Source organism: Megalobrama amblycephala, linkage group LG15, assembly GCF_018812025.1.
Source record: "Megalobrama amblycephala isolate DHTTF-2021 linkage group LG15, ASM1881202v1, whole genome shotgun sequence".
Lineage (NCBI taxonomy): Eukaryota > Metazoa > Chordata > Actinopteri > Cypriniformes > Xenocyprididae > Megalobrama > Megalobrama amblycephala.
In genome coordinates, this window is record NC_063058.1 from 18976167 (window position 1) to 18999268 (window position 23102).

Sequence of the window (23102 nt, forward strand, 5' to 3'; positions counted from 1 at the left end):
TTGATAAAATACACTCACAGAAAAGAGTTTGAAGAGAGGGTACTGGAAGACTTTCCACTTCTTGTCCTTATAAGCAATAAGAGGAAGGTTAACTTTGCTCAAATACTGGGAGAAGAGAAGGATCAGGCAAACAGTTCTGTAGAAAGATGACATATAAAATGACATCTCATAAAATCATAATAATTCTTAAATGATTGTACACTTTAAAACTGAACAGTGAAATTAGTTCGTTTTACTCTAATAATAATGAAAGTTCATTGTACCTAATAGAAAAAAGTTGTGTGAACTCAATTGAATTGTAGTAAGCTGAACTTAATATGATTGAGTTGTAGCAGATTTCTAATTCCAATCCTGCTTTGCATCAGACTTAAAGCATTAGTTCACTTTAAAATAAAAATTACCCCAAGCTTTACTCACCCTCAAGCCATCCTAGGTGTATATGACTTTCTTCTTTCTGATGAACTTAATCGGAGTTATATTAATAAATATCCTGACACATCCAAGCTTTATAATGGCAGTGAACGGGACCAACGAGTATGAAGCTCAAGAAAGTGCATCCATCCATTATTAATAATTAATAAAGGCCTTCTGAAGTGAAACGATGCATTTTTGTAAGAGTTAGTTTTGTAGGGTTACCATTGAGGTGAAGAGTAGAGCCTGTGGTTAGGTTGAGGTTGGGCTGCAAAACTTTCAACTGTATGTTGTATGATTATATACATGCAAGTATATAATGACCGATAGTTATAATAGCATGTGTTATTTGCTATCTAACATTTAACCAAGATCTGAACATGAGAAACTTGAGCTGTAACTCCGCCCCCTCAGGCCTGCGTTCTCCCTCTACTATATTTATTTATGTAAATGAACTGTATGTAATTAACCTTATGATGAGTGGGGCGAGGCTGAGAACTATGGGAGCGAAGGGATGCCGGTGACGTGATTGTTAATAAGAGACACCTACAGTCCAGTCCAAAAGTTTGGAACCACTAAGATTTTTAATGTTTTTAAAAGAAGTTTCGTCTGCTCACCAAGGCTACATTTATTTAATTAAAAATACAGTAAAAAACAGTAATATTGTGAAATATTATTACAATTTAAAATAACTGTGTACTATTTAAATATATTTGACAAAGTAATTTATTCCTGTGATGCAAAGCTGAATTTTCAGCATCATTACTCCAGTCTTCAGTGTCACATGATCCTTCAGAAATCATTCTAATATGCTGATTTGCTGCTCAATAAACATTTATGATTATTTTCAATGTTGAAAACAGTTGTGTACTATTTTTTCAGGATTCCTTGATGAATAGAAAGTTCAAAAGAACAGCATTTATCTGAAATACAAAGCTTCTGTAGCATTATACACTACCGTTCAAACGTTTGGGGTCAGTAAGAATTTTTATTTTTATTTTTTTGGAAAAGAAATTAAAGAAATGAATACTTTTATTCAGCAAGGATGCATTAAATCAATCAAAAGTGGCAGTAAAGACATTTATAATGTTACAAAAGATTAGATTTCAGATAAACACTGTTCTTTTGAACTTTCTATTCATCAAATAATCCTGAAAAAAAAAATATTGTACACAAATATTTTGTACAATTGTACACATTAAATGTTTATTGAGCAGCAGATCAGCATATTAGAATGATTTCTGAAGGATCATGTGACACTGAAGACTGGAGTAATGATGCTGAAAATTCAGCTTTGCCATCAGGAATAAATTACTTTGTGAAATATATTCAAATAGTACACAGTTATTTTAAATTGTAATAATATTTCACAATATTACTGTTTTTTACTGTATTTTTAATTAAATAAATGTAGCCTTGGTGAGCAGACGAAACTTCTTTTGAAAACATTAAAAATCGTAGTGGTTCCAAACTGTACTGTATGCACCACATTGGTCTTGCTCCACTTCCACGGCTCTTGGCCCCGCCCCACAAAAATTTTAAGTTCTACCAACTTGAAAAAAATAAGTTAGTCTACTTAAAGTTTAACGTTTATATGTCTATGTGGTGTTTTTATAATGCTTTAAGACAAAGCAAATTCAAAAGTCAACACCATTGCTGAGTATTTTCTATTTAAAGCTTCAGTGAAAAAAAAAAAGAGTCACAAACCCGCTCAAATCGCTGGTGTCTGTGACGTCACAAACTAACTTGTAACTTGTAATCAGGTCAATGTGCCGACGGGCTTTAGCATATCATTAACAGTGAACTAGCAGTCTTGAGAGAAGCCAGATTATCTTGGTATATTTTTCTGTTGATATGAACAAATTTATTGAGATTTAGCAATATGGCTAATATTGATGTTATGATGAACTACATGCCTTTCTCCACCAACGTTCTGAGTTGCTCAAAGCGTTTATGAGGATACTGATTGTTAGAACGCAGTGAGTGAGAGTGGGCGAGGCTAATTTGCATATTCATGCATATATTAAATGAGCCAAGGGTGTAGAGTTACATTCAAGCTATTTTAAGGCATGAAGAAATTTCTCTTACAGGAAAAACATTTAAATGTGTCATTTTGGTGATCAAAGATGAGTTTTATGGGAGAAAATTATTCACTACAAGAGAACTTTAAATGTTTTGAGGTAATAAGTTTCCTAACATTATTGAGTTTTACAGTTGTTTAATTTCATTTGTTTTGTAGGTCCAGCAAAGCAAAATCAAATTCTTTAAGTACCTGTGACATGTAAACCCTGATTAGACTGCTTTAAACATAATCTTATCTTCAAGAACAAAATGTCAATAATCCATTTGTTTTTAACCAAACCATAATTTGAATGTGCATATGATTTGAATTTTTTATCCTACTTCAGTTGATTCATTTCAACAACAAAGATTTCCATACTGTATACGCTGTAGGTGAGGTTTAACATTAAGACTAGTGAGGATCAGATTAAGTACTGGACTCGAATTAGGAAGATTTTATTTTATTTTAAGTAGCTGACAACAACGAACATTAGCAAAAACACACACAGATCTACATCATTGTTTTCATGTTCACACAAAACAAAACGGCCAATTTTTTCTGTTGTATACTAATTAATGCAGCTGAACCTTATTTACAGAGTTACACACATATGTGCCTTAAACCTTTGTTTACTCGGAGGCACCTGGACAGGGAAGATCTGAGGCAGGACCGATGACAGGACTAATGTATTCTGTATTCTCTTAGGCATGCTTGAGGATGAGTAATGAGTAATGAACAGCATTTTTCATCAAAGGATCTGAGCGATGTTTTCTCATTTAAATGAAAACACTGAAGAGGGTTGATCTCTAGATAAACACTGAACCCTGAGGGTGTTTTGTTTTTAAAAGGGCCTTGCATTGTGAGAGCCACACAGAAGCCCTACACAATTAGAAATACAGATTACTGTACTGACTCAGCTCTCGAAGTTACCCATAATTCAGCAGTAACTCACAGAGCAGCAATTCCCCAGTGAGCTCCTGACTTCTGCCCGGCCTGGATGAAGAGGGACAGTCCGATGAGGTTGATGGTGGGAGCAATGGCCAGCGGCCCGATGAACCTCAGTACTAGCCCCACAAGACCCGACAGCCCCAGGACAAGCTGAAGCATTGAGGCCACTAGAATGGCACCCTGGATCTGGAAATGGTTGGAAAGTTCAGAGAAAATATTAAAAATTGTAATATTTATTTATAAAACAAGAGGCTAAATTATGCAGGCTGACTGTATCGAATTCTGCATTAATTGTTTTTGTTCATCATTAATAATAATACTTTTTTATTTATGATTTGACACCATATCAGCAGCAACTCATGGCAAAATAGTAAAAACAATTATGATCACAATATAATTTCAGTACTTTATTAACAATAATTAATTACAATAATGTTTAATTAAAAACAACCAATATACAAAAGTATACATATATAACAATAGTAATGATAACAATTATATAGAATCTTTCAATTTAATGTATGATAAAAAAAAAAAAAAAGATTTCAGGAGAAACCTTTTTTTAAAAATGTAATATATTTTCTGAATAAAAACGTAGTCTAATATCATTTAAAAATGGATATTCTATTAAAATATGTTTTACACTCATAAATCACAAACTGGTTTCTCTTCGACATCTCGTGTATACGACCTGGTCATATCTATCTAAAATAATTATAATAATTAACTTCTTGATTTAGAATTGGGTTCATAGTTTGTTTTTATAGTCAGATAATTCCCAACACATAGATATTATTCTTTCACCTAGATATTATCATGAAGACGCAGCCCTGAAGTGTCAACTAAATTATCCCCTGTGAAGGCCTCATTCCCTTTCCCTATGTATTTCCTTCCCCTAAAACGTTATCAAAATTTATCCAGTTCGCATAGATCCGCGGACACAACTAATTTTTCTGTATTATGCGGACTAAGTAATTTGGCGACTGACTCGCTCATAAAGACAATCTTTGCCGCCATCTGATGGCGTGATAAATGTAACTTCTGTTGTTGCAGTGGAAGGAAGCCTTTTAATGATTTTACTTCATGAAAGTTGCATTGCATTAATACATATTTTTTGGCTTTAATATTTATATTGTGGTAACCGTTTTATAAAAGCAATAAGCCCCGTGAAGCTGTGGTTTACAGTGATTTTATAACAGCTAAGGGGGTTTTAGGCATGCACTCCACTCCACGTCGTGCCTAACAACACCCCTTAGCTGTTATAAATTAATTGTAAACCACAACTTCACAGGAGTTATTGCTTTAATAATATATGAATTCATTCCATTTGCCATATATTGTAAATGTAAAGAATTGAATTACCGAATAAAATTGAATTTTATATGAACTTTGAACTTTATGTTGTATGAACTTTGAATATGAACTTTATATGAATACAATACAGTACAAAAGCCTCCTGATAATTTACAGATAATTAACATCAATAAAACTGCAATAATTAACTTTAAAGCTTAAAATGCCCTTGACTGCAAATATTTGGTAATTCATGTTAACATATTCAGAACATATTCATATTACAATTTCGATGTACTGACAGCTTCTAAATCAAACCTTTTTACATATGAAAATATTTAGGAGACGTGCAAATATTTATAAATTTTTATGAATTTTACTGTATTTACAATAAATAAAATAAAACGTTCAATGACATTACAATTTAACGTGGTTAAATTACAAATTTACAATGGTTTCACTCTGTACACAAATCAATAATGTTTCTCTTGTATTTCATTCTTGTGGAGCTTTTGCCATTTAAAATGTCATATGAGAGTATCGCTATGAGGATTGAACTCGCTCACAAAGCTCCCGATATCAGTCTGGACAAGGTTTCGAGGTCTCCAAAACTTACAAAAATGTATGTGAGCGCTTACCATATGCATATGAATGAGATCACCCAGTATAATTTGAGCACATAGTGGATAATTATCGTCCATCAGTCATTATTCCTTGTGTGACTCACTCCTTTTGATACATGACTCACAGCCAAGAACAGACACACTTGTTTCAAATTATGCAATTATGTTCAGTTTTGAAATTATATTTCCTACAGTACCTCACGGATGCGGGCTTTCCACACCTCGTCGCCATCCACGAGGAGGGCTGCAGAATCCGTGGTGTTCGGTTGAGCGGTGGCACTCATGTCTGGGCATCTCCACTTGGGAAGGGCGAGGATAGCCAAGGTCGGAGTGATGAAGGTGAACGTACCCCCTTGGAGGATTGGCAACCTGAGAAGACATAAAGAATGTTTATTTTGCTCCGAGCCTATTTCATATATCGTGTCGGTTAAATCATAAAAACATTGGCAGGAGACATACTGTACATAACATTGTAATATTCCTTTCACTGAAGTATGGAGTAGATCAAATTTACTCACCCTCAAGTTGTTCCAAACCTGTATGAATTTCTTCTGCTGAACACAAAAGAAGATATTTTGAAGAATGTCGAAAACAAACAGTTGATGGACCTCATTGCCTTACATAGTATAGAAAAACACATTGATGGATGGTCACCGTGATTTTGCCAAGTAAGACATGTTCCTGGATCAACATCTTTGTTGATCCTGGAACAACATTCCAATCAACCAATCAGATTTGAGGGACAAGTTTACCGTTTATCTTTCCCCTCTGATTTTAGGGATAAGTTATGGGTAGGATTAGGTTTAGTGGTAGGAATAGGGTTAAGACTAAATTTTCAGACTGGAATGTTGTTCCAGGACAAACAAAATATGTTGAGCCAGGAACATGTCAAAATCACACTAATCGTTGATGGATCCAACTGACTTCCATAGTATGTTTTTCCATACTATGGAAGGCAATGAGTCCATCAACTGTTTGGTTACCCATATCCTCCAATATATCTTCTTTTGTGTTCATCAGAAGAAAGAAATTCATAGTAAATGATGCCAGAATTCGGTGCGTTCCAAGCGGGATATGTCGCCCTCTGAAGGGCACTTCGGAGTGAAAACGATCATGTCCGCCATATTGAAGGGTCGTTCCAAACCAAAGTGCTCAAAACTAGCCACTTCAACGGGCCCTTCAGAATGAAGGATTTCGAAGGGTGTGTCCAACTGATGGACACTTTGGGCCCCCATGATCCTTTGCACAGGGAAGTTGTTTGGTGTCACAGTATAAATGTATGTATAGTATTTTTCTATACTACTGTACTATTTATATAAGTAAGATTTGGTACATTGTTATGGTCAAAACGACATTGTACTTCAACCAAAATACTTTACAGCTCCCATTATCAGTCCATTCAAATGTTTCAAATACATAGACACAATATACATTATATTTAACGTAAAAGGCCTTGGTGCGATAAGCCAAAAATAAATAAATAAATAAATAGACTAAACTAACGTTAAACATAAGGCGCAGCTTGCACAATCTACTCATCGTTTAGAGCGTTTTTTGGGGCGTCAACCAGCGTACAAAATGTGCAACGAAGATTGTCTCGTTAGGACAATGCAGAAGTGCTTTCCAAAAAAAGAGTTTTTTTGACCTCTACACCCTTCATCCCTTCGAAGCGCTCATTCCGGAGGGTAAACCCTTTGAAGGGATCAGGGCATAGGGATGAGCCCTTCCAAATGCAACGCGGGGCATGTTTTCAGTTATTCGTTAGGGGTCACATCTCATATAATACAGAATCTCTGGATCAAAACACAGGTGAAGAAGAAGCAGAAACAAGCGATAGAAGCATTGCTTGTGCACATGTAAAATAATGCGGTTGATGGATGTGATCATGAATCTTTGTTTTGATCATCATTCTGAATCCAATCCGGATGTAGTCTTTGACAAAAACGTAGTTTTCTCAGCTTTTTGTTTAAAATGTCGCTTTTACCAAATGCTGGTGGGGAAAGAGTTAAATAGTTAAATACTTGTACCAAAAGGGGGTTAGAAAAACCATTTTGGTTCCACAAGGAACCTTTCAGTAAACATTTCTTTAAAGAACCATTATTTTCTTAGTGTGAGAAAAGATTTTAATACACTAAAACGTTTTCCACTATAAAGAACCTTTTTGTGCAATGCAAAGATTCCATGGATGTGAAAGGTTCTTCATGGAACCTTTAAAGTTCACCCAAAAATGAAAATTGAAAACATGATTTACTCACCCTCAAGCCGTCCTCCAAGGTGTATAATGGTTGTGAATGGGGGGGGGCCGCAAAAAAGTAATCCATACGACTCTAAGGGGTTAATAAAGGCCTTCTGAAGTGAAGCAATGCGTTTTTGTAAGAAAAATATCCATATTTACAACTTTATAAATTCAAATAACTAGCTTCCGGCAGACGACCGTACACAGAACGCGCAAGTCGACTTGCACCAGATAAGTAATCCTCTGACGCGATGTATGATGCAGGAGGATGTAGGAGTATCATAAGCTTAGAGACGCCTTTCGCGGTTCAAACAAATAGGGCTGTGTAACAAATTTAAGCTCCTCTTCTTTTATATTGAAATTCCTCTGACATTTCTCTTTAAAAATTCTCGTTTTATACTCATAATCCATGCCCGGTGATTTGTTTTGCTCTATCCTCTGCGCCTCCGCGTTCGTCATTACGTTGTGCGTCAGGTCAAAGGATGCTATTCCGCCACAAATCGACTTGCGCATTTTGCATACAGTCGTCCGCCGGAAGCTAATTATTCGAATTTATAAAGTTGTACATATGGATATTTTTCTTTCAAAAATCATCAAATCATCAAATCTTCGCTTCAAAAGATCTTTATTAACCCCATGTTTTTTTTTTTTTTTTGTTTTGTTTTTTTTTTTATGGATGGATGCATTATTTTTCTCTTCAAAATGCGACCCCCCATTCACAACTATTATAAACCTTGGAGGACTAAGAATATTGTGTTAGTATAAAAGAAAATAGTCATATATATCTCAGATTGTGTTCATATAAAAGATAGTCATATACACCTAGGATGGCTTGAGGGTGAGTAAATCCTTGGATAATTTTCATTTTTGTGTGAACTAACCCTTTAACATCCATGGAATTTTTAAGAGCATAGGCATTTTTTCTGGCAGTGTACATAACTTCAGAGGAACGTTACCAGTACCTGGTCCCAAAGGTGGTCTGTAGCAAAGTGCACAGGCCTGAGACGAAGAAGATGGTGGAGATGAGCTGACTTTTGGCAACGTTGTTCTCTTTGATGCACAACGGCTCGGCAAGGATGAGAGGAATCGCCAGGATGCCACCGAACGCCAGTATGTAATGCTGTGTGAAGCAAGAAACAGGGATGAAGAGATACCACGGATGACACCGGGTGTAGGTTCATCGCAAACAACTCGTTATACGGGGCGAGACACGAGGGAAGACAGATGATCACAAAAAATGTAGCAAATCTTAAATCCGGCCTGACTGAACCAGGGAGATGTGCGAGAAATGGAAGACAGATGTTGGCCTATCTGTTGTGAATTGATAGCACCTCTTTACTCTAACCAGTAAGCTTCATAAATTTGTCGGGCTCACAAAAAGTAAAACTTGGCTGTATGCTCAGCAGCTTTGACAGTAGATTTCGGTGCGGATACGGAGATGGTGCACAGGAGAGAATTTACACAGCTAGAGATATATGGATATAAATTTATAAATTCAGTTTTGCTGCTTTATGTTGTCCACACTTAAATTCCTGTCGTTTTATTGTTTTCCGACTGTTCTAGTTTATGCCTTCACAGCAGCCAGTAGAGCAGCTAAATCAGTTTTGAATTGAACTTAAAATTTCACGACACTAGAGGGATGTGCATTAGCATAAAAACGCCAGTGCTGAAAGCAGAAACGAATCGGGGTCTCTAAGGGAGTCTGCGCTGACATGAAATACCAGGTCTCTCCCTGCCTTTTCCTCCCCTCCATGACATTGGAGAGATGAAAGCGAGCATACTGGAGGAGTGAGACTTCTTCTTTGTACTCCTCTTTGCGCTCAGCACATCATCTTACCTCACATGTCGATCCAAGTCCCTTGTGTACCTTCCTGCCCTTTCTCTCCCCCCACCCAATTGCTTTTGATCTCCATGTGTCATCAGGACAAGTATGTGGAACACTTTGGCTCATGTTCCCCTCACCTTAAACATCAGATGCATATGATAAGGAATAACAAGGTCTAGAGTGACAGCGAAGCCTTAAGGCACATAGGCAGATGATGATTTGTTGTGGCAAAGCAACCAGATGTAATTTGTTTTTAATGAGAATTGGCAGTTTGGAGTGAAAGAAACCATCCTTAGACACAAAGAATAATTACTACAGAGTTTCGTATAAGGGTGAAAGTTCCCCTCGCAGATTTCGTTTGGTTGGTCGCACAAATTCACTGCTTTGACCAACAAAAGCTGCTTGGTTTTAAACTTCTGTGTGAGCCAAACTATTGACAATAGATAATGGTGGAGACCATGCCAATTATAAACAATAACAGCAGTGGAAAGATAACATTGGAATCACTTTCAGACCCATTTTTTTTTTTTAAGTTAATTGACTATAAGGCTGCAGTGCGTGCTTAGAAAAAAAACTATGTCGCCGTCCATTAGTGCGAACGAACACTAATGTAATTAGCATTATAGTTATCATTATAGTTTTTGTTCTTGCCGTGAATGGACCTTCAAGCGATAGTTCACACAAAAATCTAAATTCTGTCATCATTTATGTCATTTCAAACCTGTATGACTTTCTTCTGTAGAACACAAGAGAAGATATTTTAGAGAATGTTGATAAGCAAACTGGTAAATCATGACAATTTTCATGAACTATCCCTTTAAGCAATATACGCAAAGCACAAATGGTAACTAAAATATACCCAGAAGAATCATATTAAAATGAAATTAATCGTATTGAGAGTTTGTGACCATGACCATGTGCGATGCAACAAAACTAAAACCAATTGAGAATTTAAACTCTCCTATTTTAAGGATCCAAGCGCAGCAAGCTAGCAATGTGACTAGATGTAAACTGGTGCTGCGTCCCAATTTGCATACTATCTGTCCTAAACAGTACAATTAAAATTAGTGTGTCCAAAATCATAGAAAGTTGAAATGAGTATTCCAAAGATATGGAAGAGGATTAGGGCCAAGCAATAATAAAAAAATAAAACCATCTCGAGATTAAAGTTGTTAAATTTCGAGAAGAAGGTCGAGATAAAATGTTGAGAATAAACTCGTTAAATCACGAGAAAAAAACGTATTAAATTTCAAGAAAAAAGTCGAGATAAAATGTTGAGAATAAAGTCGTTAAATTACGAGAAAAAGTTGTTAAATTACGAGAACAAATTCGTTAAATTCGGAGAAAAATGTCGTTAAATTGAGAGAAAAAAGTCGAGATAAAATGTTGAGAATAAACTCATTAAATTACGAGAAAAAAGTCGTTAAATTACGAGAAAAAAAGTCGAGATAAAATGTTGAGAATAAACTCGTTAAATCACAAGAAAAAAACGTATTAAATTTCGAGAAAAAAGTCGAGATAAAATATTGAGAAAAATGTCATTAAATTACGAGAAAAAGTTGTTAAATTACGAGAACAAATTCGTTAAATTCAGAGAAAAATGTCATTAAATTGAGAGAAAAAAGTCGAGATAAAATGTTGAGAATAAAGTCATTAAATTACGAGAACAAATTCGTTAAATTACGAAATTTAACAACTTTAATCTCAAGATGGTTTTATTTTTTTATTATTGCTTGGCCCTAATCCTCTTCTGTACAAAGACACCCAGATGGTCTACTTTTTCTGGTTAAAATTTGAAGTGCAGATTCCTGCACACTCTAAAGGCTACCATTGCCCACAACCCATTGCGCGTTAAAAGAGGATTCGATTGGAACTACAAATACAAATAAAAAGTGGTAAAAAAAAAAACAAAACAAAAATATAAACATGGAGAATGGTGTGACCAGTGGTTAAAGGGTTAGTTCACCCAAAAATGATATTTCTGTCATTATTTACTCACCCTCACCCCATCTTCATCTTCAGAACACAAATTAAGATATTTTTGATAAAATCTGAGAAGGATTTTTTTCTATCTCCTATAGGAAGCAATGTCATTACCACATTCAAGGTCCAGAAAAGTAGTAACGACATTGTTAAAATAGTCAACGTGACTACAGTGGATTAACCTTAATGTTATGAAGTGACGAGAATACCTTTTGTGCGCAAAAATAACGACTTTATTCAACAATATCTTCTCTACCCTATCATTCTCCTATGCTGTTTACGTTGTATCCTAGACAGTGCAGGCTTCCATGTTCTATGTCAGAACTCAGTATTGGCCGACGCTGTTCACGTGAGCAGCACGACGCATGCGTGTGATGCTGATGCATGTGCCGGAAGTCGGACATTACGTAAACACGTGAGCGCTGTATTGCCTGTACTGCGCCAACTGCGTAGGAGACTGACATAGAAGAGATTGCTGAATTAAGTTGCTATTTTGGTTTTGTTTTTGCACACAAAAAAGTATTCTCATCGCTTCATAACATTAAGGTTGAGCCACTGTAGTCACGAGGACTATTTTAACAATGTCTTTACTTCTTTTCTGGTCCTGGAATGTGGTAACTTCATTGCTTTCGATGGGAGATGTAAACCTCTCGGATTTCATCAAAAATTTCTTAATTTTTTTGTTCTGAAGATGAATAAAGGCATTACGACATGAGGGTAAGTAATGACAAAAAAAATTCATTTTTGAGTGAAATAACCCTTTAAGTAGAGAGGTTTAGATAAGATGCACGAAACTGCAGTCTGTTAAAGATGCTATTAAGATGAAGTAGTATGTCCCAAAGTTTGCCTACTTTTCTGTTACACACTCAAAAGTATGTACTTTTTCTTCAGAAAAACAGTTCATATTTTTAGGCCATAGTATAAGTAGGCGAACTGGGATTCAGCAATTTACTTTTACGTTGAAATTATGTCAAAAGAACAATAGAAATAAAAAATAAACACCTGATGTCAAGGGGTTAATGAAATTAGGCTCAGTGTGTTTAAACAAATATACAATTAATTAGCACAGCGCTGCCTCTGTACACCTAAAAAAGGCTGGATCCAAATAATATAAGCAGATCTGTGAGATATCAGATGTGACCAAGCGTCAGTGCAGAATTCCTAGGGATTAAGAAGTTAAACCTTATCTTTAGTCACCCTGATCATGCCCTTCACGGCAGCTCTCCCATCCAGATGATTGCACACCTTTTTCTTGGCATGCAACGAAAGGTAATTAAAGGTCCACCATGTCAATAGTTCAAATGAGAAGAGACCTGTCTGCTTAGGAGATGTGTGCAGTAAGATTCTTTAAGTGTGGCAGGGGTTAAGCCACCTTTCTCGAAAAAAGACTAATTAGACATTTGTTGGATCATGTCTCACCTGGAAACCCAGAAGAATGCAGAGGTACCAGGGTGGGCGATCATTGATGGAGTAGATAAGGTTGCCCTCAGGCCTTGGGTCCAGGCCCTCTTCCAAACTGTCAGCACGGGGTTCAGTGATGACAGTCTTCTCAGGGTCATTATTGCCATCTGAAATCTGAGGTTGAGGTTAATTGAGAGAGCAAAGGACAGAGACCTCTGAATCCTTCCGAGAAAAAAGATATAGAGGCCTTCAATGTCAGAGAAAAGCTCTAGCACCTGGGAGCTGCTTTGTTCTATAAATAGCAGCAGCATAACAGCTTCATAAGTGACCATTTTGGCAAACTATAAGGCAGCATTACAGATAATGGTATCATATAATGGTTACAGATAATCAATACAGATGATGGTATCATCTAAATAAACTGGTTTTATTCAACTCAAAAGTATTATTTAATCTGGCTAATTCAAAATAAATGCAGTTCAGCTTGGAGTGAGAAATATTCCCGTGGGGGGGGGGGGGGATATTTTAATTTGGATATATACATAGATATGGTCAAGTACATGTCATTTTTTTCACAAGAGAAACCACACCGGAAAATGGGCTGGCAGTCGTATTGCGGCATTAGCTGATTTTGTGAGGCGTACTTATAGGTACTACCTTAACGAAAGCCAAATCTCTCATAATTTATGCGCATACATGCTCTCATTTTCTTCATAGAAAGATGGCATTGACCAATGTTGGGGGTAACACATTAGAAGTAACTTGAGCTATGTAATCGGATTACTTTTCCAAGTAACTAGTAAAATATCGGATTACTTTTTCAATTTACAACTAAATATCCAAGTTACTTTTTCAAATAAGTAACGCAAGTTACTTTTCCACCTTTAGACTAACAGCTCTCCTGTCCCCATGTTGAGAAAAATAAATTGCAAAGGTGTTGTGTGCACATCTCACTTGCACAAAAACATTCTGCATTCCTCAAAATGAATAAAAACAGTGTAATGCAATCTCAGAATTTTACGCAAACCTGTAATAATTAACTATATTAAATTACACAAATATACTTTAGGTATTTAATCTCACTTTATTAACCAATGTCTTAGCTGCTGACCTTCAGTGATCTAATTCAATCATACTAATAAGCAAAAATTACTTAATATTAGATTTAGGAATAAGAGTGTTAAACTTCCTTCTCCTGTATCCTCTTTTTCTTTAATCCAGAATAGCAGAAAGGTTCGTTTGAGCTGCACACTCTACTGTACAGGTGTAAATTTGCATTTACTTAAGTCACATCGAAGTCTAATTAAATTGAACACTTTTTACATTGCTTTAAATAACTACAGGAATACATAAACAATCATATTTCATGCATATTTTATCTGTTACTTCTTACTTGCAGGCAAAGTTAATTTAAGGGCTCACTTCATTTCAAGATCACTACAATTCAGACATGAAGGAGTTGTTTGCTCTATAATTAATCTGACCAGTTCCACCAGTTTGTCCCATTCAGGCTGATTTGCTAAGTGATTGGTCAACATTATCCTGCTAACATTGTAATCAGCCAATGACAGTGACGAGGAGGCACTGCCTTCATTCATGTGACTGTTTTTTTTTTTTTTTTTGCAATTACCCTCTCAACGGAGGCAAACACTAAACATCCCTCTAAAACTTTATCCACTAGTGTTATTTCAGAAAATTATGTTTTATTTTTAACTTATGTCATGCTCCTCTTTTGAGGAGGCTCTGTCTTTTTTGCCTCCTAGAAGAAAACACCACTGGTTCATTTTTAGAGGCACACACCACACCAGACATTAATGTATTCCTGTCTCATCATCCATGTTATCTTCATGGCTCTCTTTCCAAAATACTTATTTTTTTGCATGACTCAGTAAAGTCAATGAGTTTCCCAATCACTCCTTTTCCTTGTGCTTCATGCTCATTGAGAAGTTCATTCAGATGAGCATGCATGCAGCCAATAATAGGCTCTTTAAACAGTGTTTTGTCTGTGGTTGCAGTTAAGAAAATCCAGGCCAGAGCACCTCACGGGGGATATACGTTACAACAAACAAGTGCATTGATTTAACGCGTTTCGGTCCAGCGCATATGCACATATGAATGATTTTAAGGAGATTGCTCTTTTCTTTTCATAAGCTATATGTCCTCAGGTCAAGTTCAATACATAGCGTTTCTTTAAAATGAGGGAATAATGATTCATCCGTGCGTGAACGAAAAAGTCATTATGGGGTTGTGAGATTGATGATGATGTCTTAAAGAGATAGTTCACCAAAAATGAAACTTCTGTCATTATTTACTCACCCTCATGTCATTCCAAACCTGTCAGGCGTTCTTTCTTCTGTGGAACACAAAAGAACACTTTTGGCAGAATGACAGTGTCAGTCACCATTCCCTGTTACTGAATGGGAAAAGAAGCTGCAACGACAGTAAATGGTGACTGATGATGTCTAAATAACATCATCTTTTTGTGTTTTTCACGGAAGACATATGGACTTAAAACAGCAAATGATGACAGATTAATTTTCAGCTTTGAGTGAACTGACAGACAGACAGACAGATAGATAAACAAATAGATAGATAGATAGATAGATAGATAGATGTACTGACAGATAGACATAGACACTGTAGCTAGCAAGTTAGGTAGCCAGTCAAACAGTTAAACAAATAAACACTAGTTAGCTAGCTAGGTAGACAGACAAAATGTCTGATCGATTAATACAAAGAAACAAGCTAGCTACCAGCCACTCAGACACAGACAGTCAGATAGTTACCTTTTTATTATATTTTTTTAAACTAAATAATGTCAAACGCAGGTCAGAAAGATTTTACAGGATGTATCAACGTAATTTTGGCAAACATCCCATTTAATGTGACGACAGTTCTTGGGAAGCATCTCTAATAAGGAAATGTAAATGCTTAACTTTGTATTATCAGTTGAGTTCTTTGAATGTGAAGATAAACTGGGATTTGTGACTTAATGGTTTACGAATTTCTGACTATACTCAATCCCAACTGGTGGATACATACCACTTCCCTTTTGGTTGAGGTCCAGGGGATGAATTTGGCATGACTGCTACTGAATTTGACAAATGAATTAGCCTATACAACTAGGCAACGCCGCCTCAGGCACTCGCCCCACGAGGCTTTTCTGAATGGTATATACCGCCACCTTCTGGTTCATATCGACACTGTGATTGTTGAAAGCACTTATAAAAACCCACCAGTCTACTTTCCCAAGATTATAATTTTTATGTAGTTACTGTATGTGTGGCATTTAAATCCACTCAGCTACTCAAACGCAACCATGCTTCTGTTTCAAGCTACAGATGTTATTTGTACCAGCAACCAGTCACATTTAATACTTCAAATTCACCATTAAGGATATGAATACATATTTATTAATGTTGTTAAAGGATTTGCATACAGTAAACAAATTTTATCTGGGGTTTATATCTAACATCTGGACAAAAATATCTTAAATGCAGTTCCTTCTTCGCTACCGCCTCGTAGTGGTAGTTGGTGGGTATTTCATTCACATTATTAGGCTTTGGGTGTAGCTGACTGTGGTTGCGCCACCTGGTTAAACCTTGCTTGGACTAAAAACACTGGAAAAATTGTAAGTAATATTTTTTATTAAATATAATACTAATTTATGTCACAGCATCCACAGTGCCTCACAACAAGATTGTTATAATGTTGTTATTCACTTTCCTTTTTTTCCCCTCACTAATGCTTTGTTTAGGTGTGTAGACATGATTGTTCATGCAAATGTTTAATCAAGGATATAGTTACTCAATGACATGAAATTACGCATGCTAGTGACTGATCCTTCATAAAACCCAGTATATTTGCAAAATATTAAAAGCTTGTTGAGGGAGGAGGGTTGGTTGTTGTTGGACTATGGTAGCTGTTTTTGCACTAAAGGAAGTAAACAGAGAAAAGGATGAAGTGAGAAAGTAGTGTGTGTTTATCTAAAACAACAAGATGGTGTCCCACTGTTTCCCCTGAAGCCATTTGACCTTTATAAAATCTGTTTTCAGTCTGTAATTAAATTACTCTGGTCTTTATCAGCCTTTTCCTCTACAACATATGAAACAAAATGACAAGAGCTAAACCTATTCATATGTCATGCTATATTTTACAATATATAATGCTGTCTTTCATGGATGAGGCCCCCAAAATAGCATTACAGAAAATTATTAATACATGGGTCAATGACGTGACGGGTATTTTTTTTTTTCTTTTTTTTGTCAAAAGGCCTTAATAATAATAAAAAACAAAGATATGACAGTCAAAGTATGTAATGTAGTATAACTAGATCTCTTTTATTTAATCCAAAAGGTTTTAATTATATTTTGCTTCATGTAAATGTATTTTAAAGATTTTGAAGTGTCAAAAGGTCAATACAGGCATTTCATTTGTTTAAAATATCTTAAAATGTAATAGATGTGTATATTTTTTTTATTCTGGCATTATTTTATAACATCAAATATCAACAGTGCAAAATGGTATTATGTGCAGAAGTCGTTGCTTTGATATGAGAAAGAATGTTCGGAAAAATTAATTTCATTGATGTCATTCGGAGTAACCAATAAAAAGGGACCATTTTGGATCAAGTCATGTGACAGGATGTGACATCATTCAGACACCTGCAAAGGACCACATGGTCATGAAGCAAAGTAACTAACTCTCTCTTAACTATTTGAAAAATTCATGTTTTCACTTGCTCATGTCCCGAAACATCAGGTCATTTGGTACAACCACTTTAATTTATAATATTTTAAATATTTTGTAATATTTTAAAAACTTGTACTAAATATAATTGTTTGATTGTTCTTTTCCTAGCTTACTAGCAGTCTAACTAGCTAGCTAGCTAGATGCAAAGTCCCTTTAAGACAAGTCATTTCAATCGGCGGCCATCTTTGAAACGCCTCTCGGGCATCCTGGGCATCATGCCCTATCTCTTTGAATGGGGAAACATCAAATTCTCCAAAACTGTTCACCAACCTTACGATTACATTTCATATTTGAAATCACCAATGAATTCTGACAACAGCTGTCTTATAAATGTTTTATCTAAACGCTCGAATCATGACAAAAAACTGTATTTTTTAGGCTGGATCAAGCTAATGCGCATGCGCAGACCTAAATGCGCGTCTCTTCTGGCATGTTTCAGAGGCGCGCGTCTGACTGTTTCTATAGAAACCAGTGCTTCTAACGGCTGCTGCAGTGACGCAATGACTTTACCAGTCAGCGATTGGCTCTTATTTAGAAGGCGGGACTTATTCCGCCATATTGCGCGTTACACTTTCTCCCTGTTTGAAAATATTGTCATTCGGTAAAACCGAAATTTTGGTTAAACCAAATGACTTTTTGGTGACAAATTTTGTCCGTCTTGTAAAAAATTACAAAAGCAGTGTTAATTGATTATAAAAACCACATAATCTCATTGTTGTCAAAATTATATCTCCATTATGTACATTTTTAAAAACCGTATTCGTCAATGACCCATATATATCTGTAATGAATGGATAAACTTAATAATCAGAGATAATGAATAATAATCAGAGAATGAATAAATAAATCATATATGTTTAAGCTTTACAGTGTTATTTTTATTTCAATAAATGTAGGATATTCTGTAATATATACTATACATGTAGTGTCATATCTTATTATAAGATGTTTAGAAAAAAAATACTGATTAAAAAAATTATTTTTCTAGTGTGTTCATTAAATATTTCTCTTGCATCATATTAGAATCTGACCTTATGCTTTAAAATTGAACTTCATATGCAGTTTCATTGCTGATTTTGTGGTTATGCGTGTTTGAAAACTGGCACCGTAAAGCAAATTAATAATACATAATGTGGTGGCAACAAGAATTTCACTAAACCATTGGCTAAATATTACCTCAACAAGCCCAGCATTCATATGGGGCCTCTCAAGACCACAAATTATGTCTTATTAACTTCTCAGATTACTCATGTTAGTGCTGCATAATTCCATAATGGCAAGATGGTTATGATGATTTGAAAATGATCCTTAGAAGTTTGGAATCCAGTTTGGAGACAGTTACATTCAGTCACATAACATTTTGACCTATTCCAAAATCAAAAACACAGTTATGTTAATCTCTGTTAACCCATAATCCACCACATGGCTCCAGAAGACAATGTACACTAGTATTGGTTCATATTCATATAACACGTATTCACTTGTAAGTAACTAAAACTGACAAAACAAGCCCCAAGAATTATGCCAGAGCTTTCCATAAAATCCCATGTGATGAAGAGAAACAAGCAGCAATTGATAATACTGTTTTTGTTTTCCTCAGGATCGAGCTGTTTTTATTTAGAGCATTTTTGGCACTTACTTCGAAAGTTGAGTCTGTGGCGCCCAGGTTTCTTAACACAATGTCAAGCTTTTGGTCCTTCTGAGTGAGATGCATAGCTGACCTGTAGATGTAGGAGTTAGGCAGCGGCCACACTTCTGATAAGTTCAGAGCGAGATACACTGGCCTTTGCAGTCAGCTGGTCAGGCTGGTCGTCAAGGAAACCAGAGCTGTGTGTTACATGTGCCTTGGACTCTGCATTTATGCAATCGGCAGCTTGACTGAGAGTTTTGGAGTCATGTGCTGCTGCGGCCACTGATAGGGCCGCAAGACCACACGAGTGCTCCCAGTGTTTGTGTTCATTTCAGGCATATCAAACCAACCCTGACTGAGCATGAGGAGCACTAGGGGGTGTTTTGCGTTGAGTGGAACAGGAGACATGCTGACTAGATCAGTGAAAATCGAAATCTGTGCTCCAGTCTGGGAAAGACACTTTGTAAAGCAGAAGCAGAGGGAATGAATTAACCCATTATAATTTTATCATTTAATTAATTAAATTTGTTTTGTAGTAAAATAGAACACAGGATGAATTAAAGTTCATCAAAATAGTCTGTAAAATTATATTTAATGTTTGTTTGATATAATGTTTGACCATATATGTGGTAAAGAAACATACAGTTAACCATCAAAATTATTTTAAATAATATTAATAATAATAAAATATGCCTTATATTGAACAATTGCAGCACCTTAAAGGGTTATGCGTTATGAATCTTTTGTGTTGAATCAGTGGTTCGGAGCGCCAAAGTCACGTGATTTCAGCAGTTTGGCGGTTTGACACGTGAGCCGAATCATGATTCGATACACTGATTCATGATGATCCGAAGCTTCATGAAGCAGTGTTTTGAAATTGGCCATCACTATATAAGTCGTTATTTTGTTTATTTTGGCATCAAAAATATTCTCGTCACTTTATAATATTAATATTGAACCACTGTAGTCGCATGAACTGATTTAAATATGTTTTTAGTACATTAATGGATCTTGAGAGAGGAAATGTCATTGCTCCCCATGCAGGCCTCACTGAGCCATCGGATTTCAACTAAAATATCTTAATTTGTGTTTCAAAGATTAATGAAGGTCTTATGGGTGTGAAACGACATGAGGGTGAGTAATAAATGACAGAATTTTCATTTTTGGGTGAACTAACCCTTTAAGGTTATCAGGGTTCTTTTTTCACTTCCATAAAACATAATTCTTTCAGTAACATTGTAGTACATTGACAGTAAAAATATAATAAAAACTGAGAATTCTAAAAAACTCAATATAATTTCAATGTGTTGTTTGACCATATATGGTAAGGAAACATACAATTGATCAATTAACAGGTTTTTACTGAGGCATTTAAAAAAAATCCTATCAAATTATTATTATTATTATTTAGACCAGCATATTTATTCAGTTGCATTTATGAGGCATGGGGTGCTGGTGTAGGTGTAGCCATCATGCTTTTTAAAGGTACAATATGTAAATTGTGCCACAGTCGCCACTGCCGTTTCTTCCGGTCATGCGTATGTGGGGTAAAGCATCACTGTTTTATCATTTAAGATAAATTTGTGTTGAAAGTTGTCATAGTGCTACTATTAGACACTTAATGCCAAATTGCATATCACAGCTATGCAGATGACACCCAGATTTACCTAGCCCTATCACCTAACGACTACAGCCCCATTGACTCCCTGTGCCAATGCATTGATGAAATTAAAAATTGGATGTGCCTAAACTTCCTTCAGTTAAACAAAGACAAAACTGAAGTCATTGCGTTTGGAAACAAAGATGAAGTTCTCAAAGTGAACACGTACCTTCACTCTAGGGGTCAAACAACTAAAAATCAAGTCAGGAATCTTGGTGTGATTTTGGAGTCAGACCTGGGTTTCAGTAGCCATGTAAAGACAGTAACTAAATCAGCATATTAACATCTCAAAAATATTGCAAGAATTAGATGCTTTGTCTCCAGTCAAGACTTAGAGAAACTTGTTCATGCTTTCATCACCAGCAGGGTGGATTATTGTAATGGGCTCCTCACTGGTCTTCCCAAAAAGACCATAAGACAGCTGCAGCTCGTACAGAATGCTGCTGCCAGGATTCTGAGCAGAACCAGAAAACATGAACACATCACACCAGTCCTCAGGTCCTTGCACTGGCTTCCAGTTGCATTTAGAATTGATTTTAAAGTACTGTTACTTGTTTATAAATCAATCAATGGCCTAGGACCTCAATACATTGCAGATATGCTCATAGAATATAAACCTAACAGATCACTCAGATCATCAGGATCAAGTCACTTAGAAATACCAAGGGTTCACTCAAAGCAAGGAGAGTCTGCTTTTAGCTGTTACGCAGCTGGAACCAGCTTACAGAAGAGATCAGGTGTGCTCCAACAGTAGCCACATTCAAATCCAGACTCAAAACACATCTTTTTACCTATGCATTTGCTGATTGAGCACTGTGCTATGTCCGAACTGTTTGCACTTTATTTTATACATATTATCTTTTTATTCTTTTAATTCCTTTTCCTGTTTTTATTATATTTTTAATGTATTTTATATCTTTTATGTACCATCTTGTTTTCTGACAGAGCTGGGAGAATTAGGAAGAAAGCATTTGTGATTAGGTTAAAATTTGGTACAAACCATGGGGAAATTTGAGCTGTGGTGCATGGTTAAGATATCTCTGGATTACAGTCAGGACACTTTCCAAAGGGGAAATTTGAACTGCGTTGCATAGATAAGATATCTCCAGAAGGGGGATTAGGGGTGTGTGTTGCAGTTTGAGGTGTCTTGGCAAAAGGGGAGATTGAAACTTTGTGTATCAGTTTGAAGTGCCTTAACAGGTAGCAGTCCTGTCGTGTGAGGAAGATCCATTCAGATCTGCTCTGATGGATAGATCCGTTTAGATCCACTCTGACGGACAACAACAACAACAACAACAACAACAACAAAAAACTCTCTGAGACTTCCTAGCTCATCCATCCAGATAGCAAAATTCTCTGTTTTTACTGTTATTTCTATTCCTTATGTTCTATTTTTATTATTCCTCTTTATGTAAAGCACTTTGAATTACCATTGTGTATGAAATGTGCTATACAAATAAAATTGCCTTGCCTTGCCTAATGCACACTGCAGTAAGCTAGATCGATATTAGGCATGGTAAAACATGCACTGTAAATCAAGAAAACAAGATTTAAACAATAAGACTTACTGTGTTGAGCTATATAACATGATTAGTTTTCTGTCGATGAATGTATCCAAACAGTTGCTCGCCTGTAACAAAATACATAATATATTTGGTGTTTCCATGGTTTCCACAAAATAAAACTGGAAACCGAGGGTAACGTGGGTATGACGTCATTAACAGGCGACGCATAGACACGGTCCGTGTCCTGGTTAAAATTGCTTGTTTTTCTGGATTTAAACATTCTTGGAAACATTTGGGATAATGAAAGTACACAAGTCAACAATATACAGTATATAACAATGTTCTAGGGGGTTTTGGATATTTTAATGCACAAATCTTACATATTGTGCCGTTAACTAACTAGCAAAACTTCTTGGGTTAACCAATATCACCAGAAATACCATGCTAGCAGACCAGTCTCATCAAGATTTGCTTGTGAGGAACATGACAGTGCTAGTCTTGACTAGCATCAAACCAGCTTGGAAATTGATGGCAGTTTTGTGGAATCATCATCATTACATGTCAGCTTTAAATGGCATGCTTTAAATGCCTTTTCACTGTCACAGTTATAATTGATTAGTAGTGTGTCAGGGCAGCTCTCTTTAGGCAGTCTTGTCATTATGGCTTTGCATTTCTCTGTTGGATTGACACTTGAAAGGATCGATTGATCTCTGTGACCTCTGTTCTTTTCTTTTTTTCTGCCGCCCTCATCAGACAGCCATCAGCCAAATAAA

At 36.0% G+C, this 23102-nt stretch overlaps 1 protein-coding gene across 1 annotated transcript in view; it reads right to left on the reverse strand.

Annotated features, from left to right (window-relative positions):
• Positions 1-19540, reverse strand: part of si:dkey-106n21.1 (solute carrier family 23 member 2) — a 36935-nt gene extending 17395 nt beyond the window's left edge. Inside the window, exons 1-6 of the mRNA XM_048159197.1 lie at positions 19174-19540; positions 12801-12956; positions 8536-8693; positions 5535-5706; positions 3426-3607; positions 19-136 (exon numbers count right to left, since the gene is read on the reverse strand). Of these exons, the coding sequence (XP_048015154.1) occupies positions 19-136; positions 3426-3607; positions 5535-5706; positions 8536-8693; positions 12801-12956; positions 19174-19248 (861 nt within the window). The 5' untranslated portion in view covers positions 19249-19540. The remainder of the gene's footprint in view (positions 1-18; positions 137-3425; positions 3608-5534; positions 5707-8535; positions 8694-12800; positions 12957-19173) is intronic.
• Between the last annotated feature and the right edge of the window lie 3562 nt (positions 19541-23102).